This window comes from Barbus barbus (assembly GCF_936440315.1).
Source record: "Barbus barbus genome assembly, chromosome: 35".
NCBI lineage: Eukaryota > Metazoa > Chordata > Actinopteri > Cypriniformes > Cyprinidae > Barbus > Barbus barbus.
Window position 1 is genome coordinate 23,445,399 of NC_136763.1, and position 22,047 is coordinate 23,467,445.

At 37.8% G+C, this 22,047-nt stretch overlaps 1 protein-coding gene across 1 annotated transcript in view; it reads left to right on the forward strand.

The window, feature by feature from the left end:
- The window catches only part of LOC306855279 (adhesion G protein-coupled receptor L2-like), a 100,232-nt gene that overhangs the window by 11,477 nt on the left and 66,708 nt on the right, over positions 1-22,047 (forward strand). Inside the window, exon 2 of the mRNA XM_079393849.1 lies at positions 9,437-9,621. Within this exon, the coding sequence (XP_079249975.1) occupies positions 9,513-9,621 (109 nt within the window). The 5' untranslated portion in view covers positions 9,437-9,512. The remainder of the gene's footprint in view (positions 1-9,436; positions 9,622-22,047) is intronic.

Here is a 22,047-nt window from a genome sequence, read left to right on the forward strand (position 1 = left end):
TCTGCTACCGATAACAAACAGCCACTACACAAACCTGCTAGAATAGCTAGTACTAAGTATCTGGGTTCCAAAATAAGCTTTTTTTTTAACTTTGAAAAAAAAGAACACAAATGTGATTTCACTGTGAACCACTGGACTGATTTAGTAGCATTAGCAAACAATGCTAATCTGTGTTTAATTGGAAATCTTCTAAATTCACCATGGTATTTATTATTACTATTATTAAATAATAATAAGTATTTTGAGTGCGTGCGAAGACTCACTTGATTATGTCATTCGTGGTGCTTGATGGGATGACATTACCAAAGTCACATGACTGTGACACTTAACATGTGAATTGGCCTTTTCAATGTTTTGACTGAAATACACAGAACTGGCAATTAGTCTTTCAACTTTCTTTAAAAGTTTAAGAAGTGTAAGGGGGTCAAATGAGTTCAGTCTCAACCTAGTGGAGGGACAGCTGCGTCTCAGTTCCACCGCTCACAGTGTTAGTTAACACATGTAAATGAGGCTAACGATCCAGACACAATCTCTCAAGGCTTTCTTCTCCAGAGCCTTGAGCCTAACAGCTCACAATGAGAGATCACCACACAAACAAACTAGAGCCATGCGAGAGACTGGGTGTATTTCATCCAGATTTTAATCATTATTTTTTTCCCATTCACTAGATTTAAAATAACATTATTTTTCTTTCATAATCATAAATTACTGAAGTATTTAAACTGTAAAGCCATGCATACGTATTAGACACTTGAAAGTTTCAAATTTTTAACATATGGCCCTGGCAATTATACTAGCAAGTCAAAAAACTTCATCTTTCCACTTTCCACTCCATTTGAGTTGTAATCTTAAACTAGAAAAAAATATTATTAGAGGTCTGAGAGGGAGCTTGAAGTAGTATAGAGTTCATTATGATCCAAACTGTGACAAAAATGAGATACCAGGCCGAGTATCATAATGAGATGGAGAATTTGAAAGCAAAACCTGCAGGACCTCGAGTTCGTCCTGTTTAAACACAGAAATGGCAGAGTGTCGACTCACCGTGACTCTTTGCCAAGCATCCGACTGTTCTGCTGAGCCTGTGGGAGGCGAGGGTGTAAAATGAAAGTCACTTCCTTTCCTAAACTGTTTTGCTTTCTCACTTTTCAACCAAATGCTCACAGCAACACAAAAGACGCACAATTCGGCCGGCGAAGAGGCTCTGCGATGGTAAAAAATTAGCATTCGGTTTTCACATGCAAAGGCAGCATTAACGGCATTAATTTTTCACATGCAAGCACATGCAAGGTGCACATTTGAACTCAAAAGTGAATGGTTTTGATGGTGTCTTTGAAAAAGGTCAATATCGTAGCATCAGGTTTAGCATGAGGCTTTAACTGCTGGTTGCGTTGTCAGGAGAGATTTAGACCTGACAGTTGATTTCTCTCCGGGAACAAACTCCACCCTCCTTATCTGTCTGCCGATTTTTAAATGATTTACTGTCGAGCTTGTTCTCTCCCTCACACCAGTTTGCTTGTTGAAATCTGGAAAAGTCAAGCACAAAAAAAGTGTTTTGAAGGATTTAAGTGCTAAGTATTTATACGTTCAAGAAAACCCTTCTCCAGTTTTAGCTTGTTTACTTTAATTAAAGTAAGTGGCCATAAATTAAAAGCATCTAAATGACTTTGTGGTTTGTGGCCGAATCCTGAATCATCTCTGCTAGCGTGTGAACTATCAAAGCTCGAATCATCTCCAAATCATTTCCTCTCATAAGAAATCGATCAATCAGCCTGCCCAAATCAATCATCAGAAGATTTCTTCACCTCCCCGCTTTTAATGTCACCCATTCAAGGCGTTCTTTTAATGCCCATCACTTTATGTTTTGTGTTCCCTTCTGCCATCTTAAAAATTAATCATCCTGTTGAATAATGGCTCACGATGGTGCTGAATAATTGATGATCTGGTGCTTAGAGGGACAGAGGAGGCGTTACGCTCACACAACTGCTCTTGTCTGAGGGAGACGCTGTGTATCTGCGCAGACAGACAAGCTGGATTGTGTGTGTGTGTGTGTGTGTGTGTGTGTGTGTGTAATGGTGTTCAATAATCAAATGGCAGTGAAGGACAGACACATACAACCGTACAAGGCCGACATGACATCTACACTAATTTTTTTACTTTATTTATACATGTTCCTGATTCCTTTTTATGTACATCATCTGTGCATGTTATTACAAAACAAAAAAGTTTGTCTTTGTAATATTTTATCAAAATGTAATACCTTGTTCTGCATATGAAACACATTTGTATTTTTCTATCTATCTATCTATCTATCTATCTATCTATCTATCTATCTATCTATCTATCTATCTATCTATCTATCTATCTATCTATCTATCTATCTATCTATCTATCATCTATCTATCTATCTATCTATCTATCTATCTATCTATCTATCTATCTATCATCTATCTATCTATCTATAAAACAAGAAGAGAGCTCTTTGGTGAAGTCAGGCATTTGGATGTATCTGAACAGATCATGCTAAATGACAGACCGTGTTTGTGACTCTCCCTCTGTGTATACACACACACACACACACACACACACACACACAGGCACACACATGGATGCATTTTCACCCATGCATTCGCACCATTTTGACAGCAACAGTGCTTTCATTGCTTTTGCAGGAATTAAAAATTGATGCATTTTGTTGAAACTGATATGATGAGCCTGTGAGAGTAGCAGAGACCTTCTATCCAGTCTCTCCTGATATTTTATGACCTCTTACATTGGGCAGCTCTCTTTTTGTGGCATGAAGACAGATGTTGTGGCCCTGTTTGCTCTCCTTGTTGTGTCCGACTGATGCAAAAACACAGTAAAGTACCTATTTCACGAATAGGGTACAGACTAGGGCTAGAAAAGGAATAGTCAGTTAAAAGAGTCAAACTAAATATTGAATATGCTGGTAACACTTTAGAATAGGGAACACTAACTCACTATTAACTATGACTTTTCCCTCAATAAAGTCCTAATTTGCTACTTAAGTTTAGGTATTGATTAGGGATTTAGAATAAGGTTATTTAGAATAACATGCGCTTTAATTAGTACTAATAAATGGCTAAGATTCTAGTAATATGCATGCACAACTAGTTAAGAGACCCTAAAATAAAGTGTTACCAATATGCTTTTTTTACTGCCAGTTTTGTTGTCCTGTTACTAAAATTTGTGCTGCTAATGCTTTAAAAAAATGCATGGAACTCCAAAGTGTACTGTATCCGTGTGAAGTGCTCAGTGCCAAAGAAAGTGCGTTTCCCTCCCGTATCCCAGCTGAAGGGGAAACATGGAGTGTCAAGGACTTCTTTCTTCTGATTGGCAGGTGCTAACCGTGTAAGATACCTGTATAATGGTGGTCCTCAGAATTTTTTTGACCTTCTTATACGTCTCCCCATATTAATGTCACTCTATTACCGTTAAAACGGAGGCATCTCGAGAAAACACGATGGGACTGAATCCTCCTTATCGTCAGGAACCTGAAAGGGGGAATTTGGCGCTATCAGTTAATGGAAATGACATTTTTTAAATTTCATTTTCAGATAATCCACTCCTTGTGCACTAAAACATCAAAATTACTGTTAACAATATGTGAAGGCCGTATTAAAACTAACTTACTCATAGCAGTCGAGACCCATTATAATCGCCTCTGAGAGACACCGTGCCATTTTAATAGGATTTCTGATACGTTCTGCACGTTATTATGCCGGTGTGCATGTCATTTACTGTCAGAATTAGAAAGCTGTGTATCAGAATAATGAATAGATGAGTAAACTACCCCTTTCCTGTATAGGGGTATGGATGTGGTATTTGGTAATCTCTACTCAAAAGGTTCTGTTCAGTCTATTTCCAGCAACTTCTCCAGTTTGTAATGAGGGTTTTGGTTCTGCTCTGGTTTTTAGTTGTGTTCTTGTTTCTTGCATGTGTGGCGGCTTGATAGAGACCTTGATTTCTCTGATTAATGGATCCTTAGCATCCTCTTTGAGAGAAGGATGAAAAGAAGTCAAAAAGAGTGCGATTTCATTCACAGAGAGTGATTACAGTATTTTACCAGCACTCAAAGCATTATGTATTCCTTTATACCGTGTCTATGTACTTTCATTAAAGCAGTTATTCAGATTAGACATGGTCATGAGACAGTTTTGTCACACAGGGTTTCATGTATCTTTTCCAGGTCTTAAACACAGAGCTAAAGGGCCGGTTAAGATGATACATTTGCAGCTCTGGGTTAAAAGCCAGCTGTGCTAGAGGAACGCAGGAATAGGAACTGAATGATATTGGTTTCTATTCTGATTCAAATCTGATTTGATTCTGGATCGTTAATGTCGCCTTTAGCCTTTACACTGGTCATTTCATCCAGTTGCAATGAAAGCTTCAAAAACAATGCAAAATTCCTCTGTTTGTGTTCCACATTTGATTTGCTTTTCCTGTCCTCTACATTTAGCTTGTCATGCGATTTCTAATTCACTGCGTGTACAGCAGCATTTTGAGTTTTTTGTCATTTGCTCATTTAATGTTTGACATTGTCGTCCACCTGACCTTAATACATCCGTCACCCCGATATCATGATGTTTGTCCTCTGGTTTTAAAATGTACACAACCGGCAGGTCCAGATGGCAAAGGTGAATGCATGACAGTGGAGTCAAACAGGATGTGTTCAGAATGACTCATGTGTGGCTGTGCATTAACTGGCCCACCCCTGGACCGCTGATTGATTTCCTCTAGCGTTTCTGCCTCGATGGGACACTGTCATCTGATCACTGACCTGATATTCTAGCACAAATACTAAAACATCGAAAACAAACTCGTCAAAGGGGGATTTTCATGTTGCTAATGGTGCATTATGGGTCTGGAAAACTGGTGACATGTGTCCCTCTTTCAAAAATAACGTTTTACTAGACACTTTTATAAATACATTGAGAAAAAGCCAGTAAGTCTTCTATTGTTGTATATTTTTGGCCTTTCCAAAAAGTGCTTCAAACATCTAAATTTTCCAAATATTTTATTTCTCAGTATTATTCGTGAAGTCTTGAGGTAGTGTCTCCAGGTTACGTGTCAACCCTGTTACCTGAATGTTGTTCTCTTTTTAAAACATCTATTATATAAATAACACAAATACTGTCTGATTTCATCATAATTTTTTAGAGAAAAGTAAACTCTTTACGGAGGTAGAGTCTCTTCTTTTTTCACTTTCTTACGTTATTACAAGAACAACAAGCAGCCTTACTTTCAACTCTTCTGATATATTTTCTGAAGGCGTAAAGTCTATGCCAACATAACAATTTCCCAAGATTTAGCTTGAAATATCGGATTGCAGTTTGTTAATTATATTACCAGTCTGATGGAATGTTTAAAATGGTACAAAAAAATTTACTTAAAGGAAAAGATATGTTTCATGCTTTGCCGTTTATGAATATTTAGCTTGTCAGCTTGTGTGCTTTGTCCCGACGCTGGTGTGTTCGAGTTCCATTGTGCGAATGCGTGTCCCTGTTTATGGGTCCATTTTTTATACACTTGTCATATTCTTTGACCATCAATCTCATGGCTCTTTTTGTAGTTCATTGAAAGCTTGGGGGTTAATTCAGAGGTCAAGCGAGACTTGCAAGCTGTCAATCTCACATTGTAAAGTTTGTAAACCCCCCTCCGCCCCCCTCGGCCTTGCCTCTTGTGCATTATTCCTGCACCCACCCCTCTGAATGGATGACTCCTCCTCTATTCTCTGGTGGGTCTCACTCCCGCTTGGGAGAAAGGCGGCCGCATAATTACACATCTGCCCTTTGTTTCTCTGTTTTGGCATTAACATCTCAAACTGGCCTTTCAACTCTGATTTGAACGGCTCTCTTCTCACCCAGAGAAGTGGAATGTTCTTTCAAAGTTCCTCTTTTTATTTTACGCAACTGTTTTGTTGGGGAACCCTGAGTGTTGCAGGTCTGTTGGAGCAGATGTACACAGCTGTGAAAAAGCCTTCTGGGTCTGGACCTCTCCATCGATCACAGCCCTGATGTAGCTTTGTTTGTTTGTATGTAAAGCTGCACAATTCGGCGAAGCTTTCGGCGTAAAACGGCAGGCCGTAATCAAAGCAAGTACCGGTATCAAACATCCTTGCCGGAATCCTTTGAAGATGAATGGTTGCTGTCTTAATTTGTCATGATTAGAGTTTTTAATTTTATTTGCAAACACAAAACACACAGAACAGCGACAACAGGCTGCCCCCGCTGTGCCGCGTTGGCGTTGGAACGGCAGTATATGTTTGAAGCACTTAACAGGTGTTGATCGGCGGTCTTTGCTGCAGCTTAGGGAGATAAGGCCTCCCGCAGAGGGGAGAGACCTCAACACGTTTAATGAGGAGCGCGGGAGTCAGGCGGGCCGCCTTCGTCCATGGCTCCGCTTCTGGAGACTGATCAGCATGTTAACCGCTCACAGCGTGAGACGGAGATATGAAAGTACGGCGCTGTTGTCATTGATTTAGTCGAACACCCCTCGACTATGTAGGGAGCAACCCTCATCCTTTATACATTTATTTTTCTTCACAGCTAACTTGCTGTGAGCCGCCACCAAACCGGCTTCGCTAGTCTTTTTTTTTTTTTTTTTTTTTACCTCCGAAATACTCAGAACAGATGATTTTAAGGTAAAAAAAGGAACCCTAAAAAAAAAAAAAAACAGAACCTAAGTAGGCTGGGAGGCTCTGCTGTATTGTGCTGTTGTTTCGCTAAAGCTAACGCTAATGATGCTACGCCCACTGTTGCAGTATTCCCATTAAATGGAAAGATTTAATGTAAACCAAACGCAAAAAATCATCTATTAAGTTTTGTGTCAGCTTAAATATATGAATTCAAAAACTTTTTATATTATTTTTAATATGATGATGGTACATATTTTGTAGTTTAGTATAGGCATTTCAATTGAATTTATTGCCAGTCATAGAAATTATATATATATATATATATATATATATATATATATATATATATATATATATATATATATATATATATATATTTAAAAGACAGTTAACCCAAAAATGTCATAATTTACACAAAACAAGATATTTGGAAGAATGTGGGCAACCAAACTGTTTTGATCACCAGTGACATCTATTGTCAAAAAGAAAAAAAAAAAAATCTCAATATATATATAAATATAATTTTTATTTTTTTTTTGGTTTGTTTGCTTTTATTCCACAGACGTAAGAAAGTCATATATAGCTTAGGGAAAACATGAGGGTGATTAAATGATGACACAAATTCCATCTTGGGGTCAACTATTCTTTAAGTCTAAATTCAGAAATAATTTTGTTTAGGGATCAACAACAATAATCTGCTTACTATTCAAAAACAGTCCTGTTACTTTATAGCAGTGAATACATATTTTGTTTTGGAGGACAAAAAAAATTAATTAATGAATGATTGAATGAATGAATGAATGAATGAATGAATGATTGAATGATTGATTGATTGAATGAATGAATGAATGAATGAATGAATGAATGGATGGATGGATGGATGGGTGGACAATTGAATGAATGAATGGATGGATGGATGATTCAATGAACGAATGAATGAATGAATGAATGGATGGATGGACGAAGGGACAGACGGATGAACAGATGGACGGACGGAAGGACGAACGAACGGACGGAAGGATGGATGGACGAATGAATGATTGGATGGATGTACGAACGGACAGACAGACAGACGGATGGACAGATGGACGGACGAACGAACGAACGGACGGACGGACGGATGGACGGACGAATGATTGATTGGATGGATGTACGAACGGACAGACAGACAGACGGATGGACAGATGGACGGACGAACGAACGGACGGACGGACGGATGGATGGACGAATGAATGATTGGATGGATGTACGAACGGACAGACAGACAGACGGATGGACAGATGGACGGACGAACGAACGGACGGACGGACGGATGGATGGACGAATGAATGATTGGATGGATGTACGAACGGACAGACAGACAGACGGATGGACAGATGGACGGACGAACGAACGGACGGACGGACGGATGGATGGACGAATGAATGATTGGATGGATGTACGAACGGACAGACAGACAGACGGATGGACAGATGGACGGACGAACGAACTAACGAACGAACGGACGGACGGATGGACGGACGAATGATTGATTGGATGGATGGATGGATAGATGGATGAATGAATGAATGAATGAATGAATGAATGAATGAATGAATGGATGGATGGATGGATGGATGGATGGACGGATGGACGGATGGAAGAATGAATGATTGAATGGATGGATGGATGGATGGATGGATGGATGGATGGAATAAAAGAAAAATTAATCAATTAATCACATCAATTAAATAGTAGTGAACTGTTCTTTGAAAAGATGAATGAAGATGAAGTGGCATCTTTGGAGTGATCAAGTCTCACTTTGAGAAGTCCTTCAGTTGACAAGTTCTACTTACTATTCATAATTTGTTGTTGTTGTTTTTTTGTTTTTTTCACGCTTGACAAGATTTGTCAAGTATAACAAATCTACACTGTCACATAAATCAACAACGTGACTAAACTATTTATAGCCGCATTGTTGACCCTTGAATGCTAATGATACAGAAGGCCATAACCTTGATAAGTTTAAGACAATGCATTAGCATTCAGACATTCTTTGTCTGGTCATACAGAAATGAACTATTACTGTGAACCCCTCTCCTTTGTGTTAATGTAAACAGACTCCTGATGTTTTAATCACATTTCTTACCTCATAACCATATATATGACAATACAAGAAACAAAAATTCCAGTACTTTCATTGACCAGACATTAGGAAATACCCTGTAATGCGATGAAGTATTAAAGGGTGGTGTGATATATTTAGTGTATCTTTAAGCAACCTAGGGGGGTGCACACATTGTTTTTAATGGGCTCCTAAGTGGCTCGTTACTGGAGTGACGATGTTTCCCATGAGGCTGTGAGTGTGTTTTATGGGAGGCTGGTGGAGGGTGTAAACATGCAGAGAAGGAAAACATTTAAAGGATGAGATACTGTACATGACATAGTCCTCTTTGGCTGGAGAATATGCACCGGTAGTGTAAGTGGACGAAAAACCTGTTTCCTCTCAGAAAGGGATGGTAGCGGAACAGGTTTGGGAGAGGAGAATCAGATAAACGGTAAAGACGGGCTTTGAGGTAAATGGCTTGTTTGTAATGCGGGAGGTGCTGTTTCAGGTCTCAGTCATCTTCCAATAGAGGGTTTCTACTCCTGGGATGAATTCTGTGTGAATTTGCTCCTGGAAAAAACTAAATCCTGTGGAGGAACTGAGGCGAGCGAGACTGCAGCAGTTTAAAGGATATATGCCTGAGGAGTTCTTCATCGACAGCCAAACACTGACAGTCTATTGTGATTTTCTTGCAGGCTCGGAGGTCAATGATGGTTATCTCTCAGAGTGGCTTCACCGGATCATTGTGACTACAGTGATTTCGACCCAGACATGTGGAAAGCAGAGAGTCCAGTCAGAGCCAGGATGGGATGTTCAGAATGGAAGTCTTTGGTCCTCTGCGGCCTGGTGTTCGTCTTGACGGTTGTACAGAGTTCTGACGGTAAGACTTTTTTTTTATTTTCGAAATATCACAAATCTGTCGTAACATCGTCGGAATCACACTGTTCTTGAGTTTAGCTGTTGTTTTTATGTTGTGGACGTTTAAAGCAGACAACATTTCTGGGAGCTGAGATAAATAATGGCTGTTTGCTTCAAGACAGATAGCCTGAGGTTCTTAGGAAGCTGTGTGCATTAACACAGAGCTTGCCTTCGTTTTCTTTCTGGTTAAATTAAAAGAAAGACCATACAGTGTTTCCGAGTTTTCCCTCATCTCATCGCCGTCTGTTTACTCTCATGTCCTGTTCTAACTATAGGCCTAAACCCTACAACTGCTCATTATAAACAATATCCTCAAGTAAACACGCCTCATTACACTCTGTCCCTGCCGTAATATCTTTTTAATGCATTTTTATAATTGAATTAAATGGGTTACTGCCATAGCCATGGCTGGAAGTTTTCACTTGTGCAGAAACTTTGAAAGATTGATTGCTTGAGGGTTTGTTCCCTGTTTCTCTCGAGTATATCCTAGAAACTTCAGATCTCATCTTTCTGATTTCATTTCGTGGGCCGAATGCTGTCTATAAGTTTGGATGTAACTCATTTGTATTCTGTGCATCTTCTCAAACTGCATTTTCTGGTATTTTATGAAGCTGAAATGCAAAGCAGTGATGAAGTATTGTGGAGCCGTTTTATTGATAGTATGTCTGCCATCGAATGCCATGAAATGTGGCATTGTGCTCTTATAGAAATAAATCAGGGCTGTATATGCTGAATGCTATATTAGTCTGAGCCCCTAATGCTTATTTGATAATCGGAGCGATCTTACTGCTTCGCAAGAGCGAGTCATTTTATGATAAACTTTAAAAGCTAAAACAAAAAAACTGTCACAACACTGTGGGATAGATGGCTTGAAAATACTGTGTTTAATATATAGTATGCATAACGATACTTCAATAACACTGAGAATGACCCACACTCTTGCATATTAATAATGTAAAATTCTTTGTAGTTTTTTTCCCTCTGCCGATAGATCTTTAGAAAGCATACAGTCCTGAACATAGTGCATGCTTCTAGCTACACATGCTCAAATTTTTCAGTATTGTTATTAAGTATTGTTGCATTCTCAATACAAATACTGCATCTGCATTGACCAGGCATTTATGACTGAGCGTGTTTCTGGCCTCAGTAAGGATATTTCAGAGGAAAGTCTTTTTTTAGTGCATGGGATTACTTACTATAGAAGTCAACAGCACTCATATCGACTCATTCATGTACAGTAATAGGGCGCAGGTTTATTTTCTGATAAATTAACGTCATTATTTACCAGCAATTACAGTTTTTCTTTGAACGCACTGTCACTGGATTATAGGGCTAAGTAGTTTTAAAAGAAAGCTTTGCTTTATATGTCTGGCCAATTTGTCGGTAAGGATTGTGTGTAATATGAGCCGTTCTTTTTTTAATTATGGAAAGGACTGAATAATATCCGTTCATGTCCTGCTGTCTTGGGCTCATTCAAAACGAATAGCAGGGAAATGTGGCCTCGACCGGCGGCCATCCGCCTGTATTCATAAAAATACTTAATCTCCATCTTAATTCAAATCAGAACAGCTTCTGTGCGACTTCCAGACAGCCAAATCACACATCTCAGAATTAACAGCATTCTTGGCGGCTATAGCCTTTTGACAAAACAGAATTAAAAGGTTGAACTTTTGCTTTACGAAGATAACTTTCACCTGCCTCCGTTATTAGGCAAATACATAACCCAGTTTTCCGTCAAGTGAATAGTTTCCTTTCTTGATGTTCTTTTGCTGTGGAACTCAATTGCAATCTTGACCTATGCTGCCTCCATTTCAGCTGTGGTTTTTAACTCAGAACTGGATATTTGGTCAAACTTTATAGATATTTAAAGGTCATGCCTATTGATTTTCAGATTTGAAACAGGATTTGCATAAATACGGGACTGTAGGTCAGTGATTTGCATGTCTCCAAAGCATATGAAAATGTAAAATCCTGCCATTTGGGATGAAAACTCTGACCATAAGTTAGAGCCGAACCACATGATAGTCGAAATCTGCCAACTCTTATCTATATACAGTATGTGTAATTACATGTATTCAATATATATGTAATTTAACAGAAGCATGGCCTGAAAACACTGTATTTAATATACAATATGCATAACGATACTCCAATAACACTGAGAATGACCCACAGTCTTGCATATTAATAATGTAAAATTCTTTGTAGTTTTCTTTCCTCTGCCGATAGATCTTTAGAAAGATACAGTCCTGAACATAGTGCATGCTTCTAGCTACACATGCTCAATTTCTTAAGTATTGCTAGTAAGTATTGTTGGATTCTCAAAACAAAAACACAAGTTAAATATGTAATTTGTAAACCAGACACAGGTGACACAGGTGACACAAGTGATTTCAACAAGAGTGTTTCTGGCATCAGTAAGGATATTTCAGAGGAAAGTCTTTTTACTTACTGTAGAAGTCAACAACAATATATATATATATATGTGTGTAATTTAACAGAAGCATTGTAATATTTTACTGTTTTGATTCTTTTGTTTTGTAATGTTTGCAATGAAGCTGTTCTTTGAACTAGTGGTTACATGTGTTACATAAATTATTTCTGGTTGAATTTTTAGGAAAAGACGGTATATATAATATAATTTAATACACAGGATCCGTGTTATAAAAGTACTCAAACCATGATATATAATTTTGGTTATATCGCCCACCACAATCCTTCAACCCCTTGTTACATTGGGATCATCTCCCAAAGGTTAACACTCCTCCCTATATAAGTGTAACCTAAAAATGATATTTTCTATCTCAAATGGGCCCCTTATTTGGACAGCTGCTGTCCCTCTTGCCTTCAAACTCTGACTGAAATGAGCTGTCTGTCTCTCTGTCTGAAACAAGCCGTCTGTCTTTCTGTCAGAAATGAGCCATCTGTCTCTCTGACTGAAATGAGCTGTCTATCTCAACTCTTTAAACACCTCGGTTGAATGTCTGCTGATTAACAGTAAAAATATGTCACATGGACGTCTAAAATGGCAGCTCTATATATAGCTGTGTGTGTGTGCTTGTGTCAGTTCACAAATATAAATTTTGTGTTGTATCATGAGGAAGACAGGATAAACCCTACTGCTTACTTTAGGTTGGGCTGGTTGTCTTGGTTGTTTGTTTGGGGAGGGCTGCTCATATCAAGGTTTGTTGAGTTGTTGTTTCTTACATTTTCTGTTACTGTTTTCGTCTAGATGTCTCTCTCACGGTCTTTCTCGCTCCCACATGTCTCTCTCTCTCATATTCTGTCCTTTTCCGCATGTCTCTGGGCTGCTGGTCTCTCTGAACTCACACACAGACAGAATTAGAGCGTATCTTTCCGGTTTCTTTGATTGACGGGGTTGCGCATTTGTCACCTGATGTGTCAGGCAAGTATTTTAGGGAAAAATATGTGATTTTATGTGTTTTTCAGTGGAATGTGGATGAAACAAAATAATCTAACTTAGTTATTTTCTGATTATTTTCTTTGATATTGAGATCCATTATGTTAATGCTAACACTGCTGAATACATTTTTTTTTAAATAATTACAAGTAAATAAACTAACCTAAAGTAATTTGCCGGTTTTAGATGATTACCAAGCCTGACCAGTTGAGAATTGCCTGAAACCTTCTTCTTAATCATCAAAATAGACCAGCCTAACGAGCTCGGTCAGGCTTGCAGACCAACTTGGGCTGGAATCATTTTTTTTAGCAGGGAATGCTAATGTGCAAGATTCATCTCAGATTTGTTTCATACCGGAGGGTCTGATTAAATGACGTGGATCCTGCTGTGAAAATGTACCATTCTCTTTAGAGACGGACAAGTGTGGACAAGTCTTTCACATGCCTCAAAATCCCATCTGTGCAGTTACAATTTGTAAGGTAAAATTTAAACTAGCGAAACTGATTATCTTTGAGCGGCTAAAGCCAATTCCCCTCAGCCTCAGCCCTGTGGCTTTTTGTTCATATCGACGTTCCTTCAATATCAATATATCTGAATTCGCCCGTGTTTAGCTTCTTTATTAAGATCTTGGATCCAGATCTCTGATTCCTTTGTTTTGGGTTTTATACCTCAGACTACATGGCTCTCTTTGTGTCTTTCTTCTTCTTGTCTCCTGCTTTTTGTTTTTCCTCTTACCCAGAGGTTTTCTATCAGACTGAGGGATCAGACTTCCCATAATGCCGAGCTGCCGGGGGGTCAATACGCCTGCATTCGTCTTCACTGTCTTTCATCAGCCCTCCTCCTGATCTGTATGATAAGAAAGGAGAATAGCGTGACCGCTCAGCAAGGTGTGTCTGTTGTCCGACGGCCCCCTGCAGCCGAGCTTTTTAAATCCTCATTAGGATTTAACCGGGAGGAGACACTGGTTTTAATGGATTAAGCCTCATAACAGCTGCCTCCTGATTGGTGGTTGTCATGCAAAAATCAAACAGGTCCAGTCACACGTTACTCGCTACTGTGTTTCCTGCTCTTCCCGCGTGGTCTGGATGATACAAAATATTGTGATATTGGTGTCTAATGTGTTTGTTGTGTAGCTTGCAGCATGGTTTCGGGATAATAGACTTCTGGGTGTGGGTGATCCGATGAGAAAGTGATTGAAACTCATTCCTGTTGCTAATTCATTTGCATTGTTTTGCATTTAGCCCTAATCAGCTGCATAAAGCAGATTAGCATTGAACAGACATTTGTTTTTAAGAGACTGAAATTCTTGTTGTGGCATTCAGTCGGGGAACAACTAACTAAAAATGGCAACAAAACAAACTTAACTACATTTTTGAGTAGTGCAATGGTAGCTCAGCTGTTTCCCCATTATGAGTACTGGGCTTGAACAGCTGGGTTATAAAATGTTTTTAAAGCTGTTATTGTAAACCTCAAATTATTCTTTGGTCTGTTTTTGTCAAAATACTACTACTATGATAGAAGATCTCTCTCTCTCTCTCCCTCTCTCCATCCACCCATCCATCTTCCATCCATCCAAATTCATTAAAAGTTTTAGTCAAAAACAAAACAAAAACAAAAAAAAAGCATTTAAGTAGAAATTTTAGACGAACAACACATTTATTTTCTTTAACTTTTTCTCAGTGTTTTTCGGGTAACCCTTAAATGTGCTTCATGTGGTGACATCTAATTTAAGTCAATCATATTAAATTAGTTTGCCGCAACAAAAGTACACTTTACAGGATATTAACATCAAGTAGAGGCAGATCCTTGACGCAACAATTGCAATTACTGCTTTTTTTTCAGTGAATATAAATTCAATTTAATACAATTTTGCCCGCTTAAGCAGTTTCAGTGTAGTGAGTTACCTTGTGTTAGTGCTCGCTAACTACTTTTTCAGGAGAAGCTTGACTGTAAGTTGAAGCCAAATTATTTGCAGCTTGGCAAGCTACAGCTTCAAAGTTGCTTCCTCAACACTGATGGCATTAGAGAGAAATTCCTACTCTTTCAGGGACAGTTTCAGCTGAGAAGACAACTATGCATTGTTTAAATTGAGAGTGATGAAGACCAGCTCTTATTACAGGTTTCTGAGTGTTTGCAGGTTTTCAGTGGATGTAACCCACATGAGTCTGTGCGTGTTGTGTCTGTGTCTCTGGCTCTCTTTTATCTTGTTTGGTGTCAAGCTGGTTGGTGAAATGATGGGTACAGCAGCAGGAGGTCACAGCAGACCCACTGAAATCAGACCTTACACCTTATCTTCTTGTTAAAGCACATATCAAATCTAAACAGAATTGTGCTCTGGAATATTTATGATTTGCCTCTCGGGTGTTTGGGACGGGCTCTCTGTGCTGCGGTTGTTTAAGAGATCTTGTGGGGGTGATATCGGAAGGAGATACAGGCCTCTATTATAACCATCTTTGTTTCACTTCTCTTGTTTTTGTTTTCGAGCCTGAAAGATTCAATCAGACTGATGGATGGAACCGAGAGATGATGTTGTGGATTCGCCTCTGAGACGTTCAAAGATGAAAAGATGCATCACTGTTACTCATCTTCTTTCTTCTGTTTTACTCCCGAATCTCTGATCATCATCACTGATCTAGATGACTAAAATCAAGATGGCGGTAGCGTGGCGACGCCAATCACATAAACTATTTGCTTTCCCACGTTAACTTGTTTAGCCTACGGTCTCGATTTCACTTACTGTAGCTGTATACACACACATGCATGCATATATTTCAGAAAAATATGTTATGTTTATATAGTAAATATAGTAAACATATTTTGTTATTTACAAAATATATACTGTATGTGTGTATATTTATACATGCATAATAAATATACAAAGTACACACATATATTTTATGTAAACAAAAACTTTTATTTTGGATGTGATTAATTGCGATTAGTCAGCACTAGTCAAAAGTAACCTAAAAGTAATCAAAACATAGTCAGACTACAATATCTGTAATCCAGATTATGTTACTGACTACAATTTTCATCATGTAAATTTTAATCAGTTATGGACTACCATGTGTAAGTAATCTAGCTAGCACTGTTGTCATAATAGTTTGGAATGACATGAGTACGAGTATGTTTTTCATTTTTGGTTGAACTAATCAAGTGTGGCTTTGGAAATGTTTAATTTTAAAATTGAGAAATACAAGACTATCTTAGCATTCCTTGGTTAAATTAGGACAGTTCCTATTTGTGTGGCCGTCACAGCAGATGTTGCAGTCGTTCTTCAGAAGAGGGTGTATCAGTGATGTCATCTCAAAGATCGATGGCTGAAAATGTGCAGCAGATTCTGTTACTCACTGGGAGGTTTGTTCTCGCTAGTCCTACTAAATGAACTGTATCCTGTTATAGTTTAAAAAATGCTTTGAGATAGACACCCAGAAAAAGAAACATTCCCAAGAACAAGATTAATCTAAAGGTTGGAAAGCTGAGTTTTATTTTGTGCTTTGGTATTGAGCCCTTTGCAGAAGGTCGACACTGACATTTGAGAGATTCTGTGAAATGAGTACCTTTTGTGTTCCTTAGTATCATATGTGTAAATAATAACTTTAACTATGAGTGACTGACTAGCCGTTTCAATTTTAAGGAAGGAAAGGCAAGTTTATTTAAGATAAGATATTATTCACAATGGCAATTCACTTTAAAGTGATTTCAAGTGATTAAACATAATCATAAAAGGTACATAAAAAAGTCAATTAATATAAATTTAATAAATTGACATCAAATACATTTAAAATGACGAATTTAAGTCATGTGCACAGGTTATCAACCCTGTTACCATCACAACTATCCTGTATTAATTAAATGATTATTAAAAAAAAATACTGTCATAATCATCATCCTTTTAAAAATAAACAAAGAAGTGATTAATTCATTATAAATAAATTATACGACCTTGAGCACAAGCTAATAATCACAAAAAAAAAACGATTTTAAAATCATATTTTCAAAATGGAAAAGGCAGCCTTTCATTGACCTTTTTGTGTGTGTGTTTGTGCAATAATGTCCATTACTATGCGAAATTCGCCCATTTATTAGACTTATTTATTAGATGTAATGTTGCATTTTTTTCCTAAACACTCAAATGACTGAATCACTGAAGGCGACAGCTTAAGACCAAGGATTTCAATGCAATGTTTTTACTTACATTCCAAATGATGCTATGAGGTTCTGTTTGGTTTTGATTAAATCCTAAAATTGGTCCTCAAATTCCATTTCAGTGTTTCAAACAACGTCTTAGAAGAAACACCTTGAATCTGGTCTATGTCCTCATGATTGATAAACTCTTTCCTAAAATAATAAGTATTGAATTTGACATTTTAATGTGGAAAATCTCCCCAGTTTACACAGCATTCCACACTAGTGTATATATAATACATTGGAAATAGCTCATGTTCAGTCTTTTGTTCAGTTAGTTTTTTTTTTTTTTTTGCTGTAGCACCTCAAGCATTCAGGGCCATCTGCGCCTCGTCTCTGCAGTCTGAGTGACTGACTACATTCTGATATTTTTCAGACAGCCTCAGACACGTTTTCAAACACACTCATCCTTTCAGCCGGACTACAGCGGGGACTGTTATGTGCTGAAGTGTCTGGGTGCCTGTGATTGTACTGAAAAGTGGTCCAAAAGTTCAGAACCTCACATTCATACATTTAAAGTAATATTGACTAAAGCCAATTCCCATGCACTTTGTAAAACAGAGACTATAGTGCGTTCTTGGGCCATTCAGTGTTTGAAAGTGATCATATTTATCAACCCAGAGGAAAATACTCAACTTTTATAGCTCAGGAGACTTCATTGAATTCTTACATTTCATTTAAGTATCCACTATGGGTCACACTTTATATTAAATACTGTATTTTTAAATACTGTATACATACAATGTAAAATCATGTTTGTACACAATAAGTGCATTGCATCAAATGATTAATTTCCATGTAAGTACATAGTAGTTAAGGCCACCTAATATAAAGTGGGACCCAACTATGTCATACATATTTTGAGAGCAAGTTGATTAATGAATTCCCAAGACTTTAATTGTCCACATTATAAATAATAATAATAATACCCCAATATTTCCAGGTTTTCTATGACTCTGTGTGGATTCTATGAGGAAACCCTACAAAATTCAATTAATTTGAAATTTGCCAATTGACACAATATAAGAGTGTAGTGATATTTCAGTTGAGCCTTCTCCTAATATTTCACTTTGACCAACTTATAAAACACTGAAAATGAAACTCTCCTCTGATGTGACAGTAACTCAGTACTTGTGTGATGGGTTTCCTGCAGCAATAAGTATCAATGGTATCAAGAGAGCTGAACAAATATTACATTTCAGACATGTGACAAACAGTTTGGGCAAACAACCTGATTGCATGTTGAGTGCAACATCTTATGGGCCAGAAGTCCATACCACAAAGAATTATAGCCTAGGTCAGAAAAGCAATACAGCAAATATTTTGTCTTTGCTCACATTCATTTTATTTACAGATTTTAGCCTTGAAAGTCTTTTGGAGGCATTCATTTCGAACCGGAGGAGATGTCTTCTGTTTCTAAAACACATTCTGTGAACCTCAAGGACAACAGTATTAAACTCTATCCAGGGCGCTTCAAGCCTTAACCAGAGTTCACTTTGCTAAGCAGTTGACTTTTTCTGAGAGACCAATTTTACATAAAACAACAAAAATGACTTACCAAAATACAAAACCAGAAGATTTTATTGGAGTATGATTATAGATAGAGCGCTGACTGCCTATTCCAAATTATCGTCTATGATGGATGGATGCCAGGTCGTTGCTATGAGGTTGCTAGGGTTTCTGAAGTGTTTTTAAAATGTCAGTTTCCAATGTGTTCTGAGTGGTTGCTAGGTAGTTACTGTCTCATATCAAAATAACCTATCCCAACTCTTTGTGGTATTCTGGAGCCTTCAATCGATTGGATTTCCCACTCAAAGGTTTGCTGTAATCCCAAATATATATATTTAATATATAATACTAATAGCGATGCTTCACTTAACAAACATCGGTAATTATTTTCCCATATGTGTGGTTTTCAAAACTTTACTGCATTCTATTTTACATCTAAGGCATCTGTAAGCCAGTATGGATGTGGTAACTCAGTTTTCCACTTGATTTTCAGTTATACTGGGCTGGGTGAGGAGTAGTCTTTAATACGGTACAGTGTGGATTGTAATCGTGTTTGACTGGATGAAATAGGTTTATTAGGATATCATATTGTCATGGAACATTAGCAGCATGTTACCCAAAAATAGAGTATTCCAACATTTCTCTGTAAATGTTGGCAAACCCTTTGCACAGGGTTTTTCTTTTCTAGTTAAATGAGAATTCAAACAAGGCATATAGGCACTAATTTCTGTCAGCGTGAGCGATTTAAGAGAAGCTGATAGATTCCGGTGTGAAATTATCTCCCCGTATATCTTGCTAATGAATACCCATAGCTTGTGAACTCAAAACCATACAGCACAAGTGTCATAAAGGCCTTTTTATTTCAGGTTGTCCTTGCATTTTTAGTGTCCCCTCGAGGGTTTTCAGATATGAAGCAGGGTGTGAAAGCCAGACACTGGCAGTGCAGTTGATGCTTCGTCAATAGGCAACTATAAAGGAAGAATTCATGACCTTCATGTGGCCCATTGTGCTTAATTAAGTGTAAAGGTTGATTTACATGTGTGAGTCAGTGTGGAGGTTGTTGGTCTCGCTTGTGCCACTTAACAGCACTGAAAAACACAAAGACCTCAGAAATATGTATAGTGGCTTCTTATCTAATGGCTGGACTGGACAGTCATTAAAATGTTTCAATAACTAGCATTTTTTTGTCATTGTAAAGGCATACATGTATTGTCAATAATTTTTGATGACTATTTGAAGATTTTTTTTTACATCAAAAGTTTTCTGGATAAATTGGGATACAGTACATAATGCAAAAGCAAATGTTTTCAGTATTAAAAAAGCACTATCATCCGTGACTGATTTTTATTTAGTAAAATAAAAAGTAAATGTGACTGAGATGTACCCCCAGTTTCACAGACAAGGCTTAAGCCTAGTCCTAGACTAAAATGTAAGTCTGAGCTGTTTCAACTGAAAGAAACTTGCAATGACTGATCTTAAAATATATCAGTGCCTTTGTTTTGTCTCAAGATGCACACCAGTAATGTTTTTTCCTAAGCACTTTTATAAGAAAAATACTTAAATGTCTTAAATTGAACTATGGCCTAATCCTGGTTTAGTCTAAGCCCTGTCTGTGAAACCGGGCCAATGTGAATAATATTTGACTGGTCATGTCATCTCAACATATTTGCCCATACTGGCCATTAGGTGACCCATTCTGTGTAAAATAAAATGGCTTTTATGCTACTTATATAACTGGAAGCTCATGTGAGCACTATTCATTTCTTTATATATACAATTCTGTATAATAAATTAATAAATAAAATAATATGTAGACTTTTAATGTGCCATTGAAGTAATTTGTCTGGAAGTAAAAAAAAAAAAAAAGTTAATTTAAAACGCATATGCTAAGGTCTGTGTACCATGGATTCATATTGCTTTCAAATGGTTATTGAGAAAAAAAAAAAAATCTTGATACGGTTTTTAAAGCAAAGTTTAAAATCAATTTACAAGTACTGTTTGTGGGATTATTTTATTTTTTTGTCTTTATAATTAAACATTAAAAAACATGCTGTTTTTTAAAAAATAAATGAATAGGAAGGACGAAAACAGCTTCACGCCATTTACCATATGCTTACAGTTGTCTGTAGAATAGATGAAAAAATAAATAAAAATCGGCCTCAGCTTAATATGTGTTGAGTTACGTAAAAAAGGAGGTTGGACCCCATGCAAATAACGACAAGCTTGAAGCCAGTTTTACAAAGACTTCCCTTATCAATGCAAGAACCAGCAGGATATGTTTTATAGTCCAACCCGAAGCTAAATGACATAGTGTTTTTTTTTTTCTTTAGCAGCATGTACCTATATCAAAGATCCTCCTGATAGCCCGCCTGCTGTTGCCATGGAAGAGAAGGATGCAGATGAATTGGGGCAAATGGTGGTGTTGAATACCAATGAGCACAGGAGCCGATAGCTCACAAAAATGTTTAACGCCTCTTTGCTAAACTACTGACACTGCCAGTTCTTTTTTGTATTGTGTTTTTAATGGCCCAATGATGCATCAAGACAACAGAAGTGGCCAGTCAGAGTGGACGTGTTATGAAACAATGTACGCGATCTCACTGAAGCTCAATATCTGGATTAATATCAGGTTTAAGTCCACTGTAGACATTTTCCTAGTTAATAAAGTTATAATGCTAAGATTTGGCCACAGAATACCAGAAATGTTTACTCGGACCCATGCCGAAGGTTGCATCCTTATCGTAGCTTACCGAGATTCAGTTTTTTTTTTTTTTCCTCATTCAGCCTGAGAGCATCTCCCCTGTTGAGGATATTTGCATTGCCCTGTTGTTCTCCCTCTGGTGAGCCCTGACTTCTAAAGACAACATGCCCTTATAAAGGATATTGCGGGATTATGGAAACCGCTCTGTGGGAGGAAGAGTCGTCTCCTCATTGGCGTCTTTGCCTTCCGTAGATTTCTCTAGTATTTGGCTAGCAGGGAGCAAGAAAGCGACAAAAAATGGCAAGTATCAAGCTGCGTCTCCAGTGGCTGCAAGCTGATTTGGGGTATTATGGGTCCCTTTCCTCCTTTAAAACTCTCCCGGTAAGCAACGTCGTCAACTGCAAGTGTGTAATAATACTGGCCGGCTTTGAAACGGCGAGCTCATTTATAAACAGCTGTAGCCATTGACAGGACAAAGCACAGTTCAAACTACATTAACAGGGCTTGGCAAGCATGATGAGGTCCGGAATCCTTTCGGTTCTCGGCGGGATGGCATGCCGTGTCAAGCT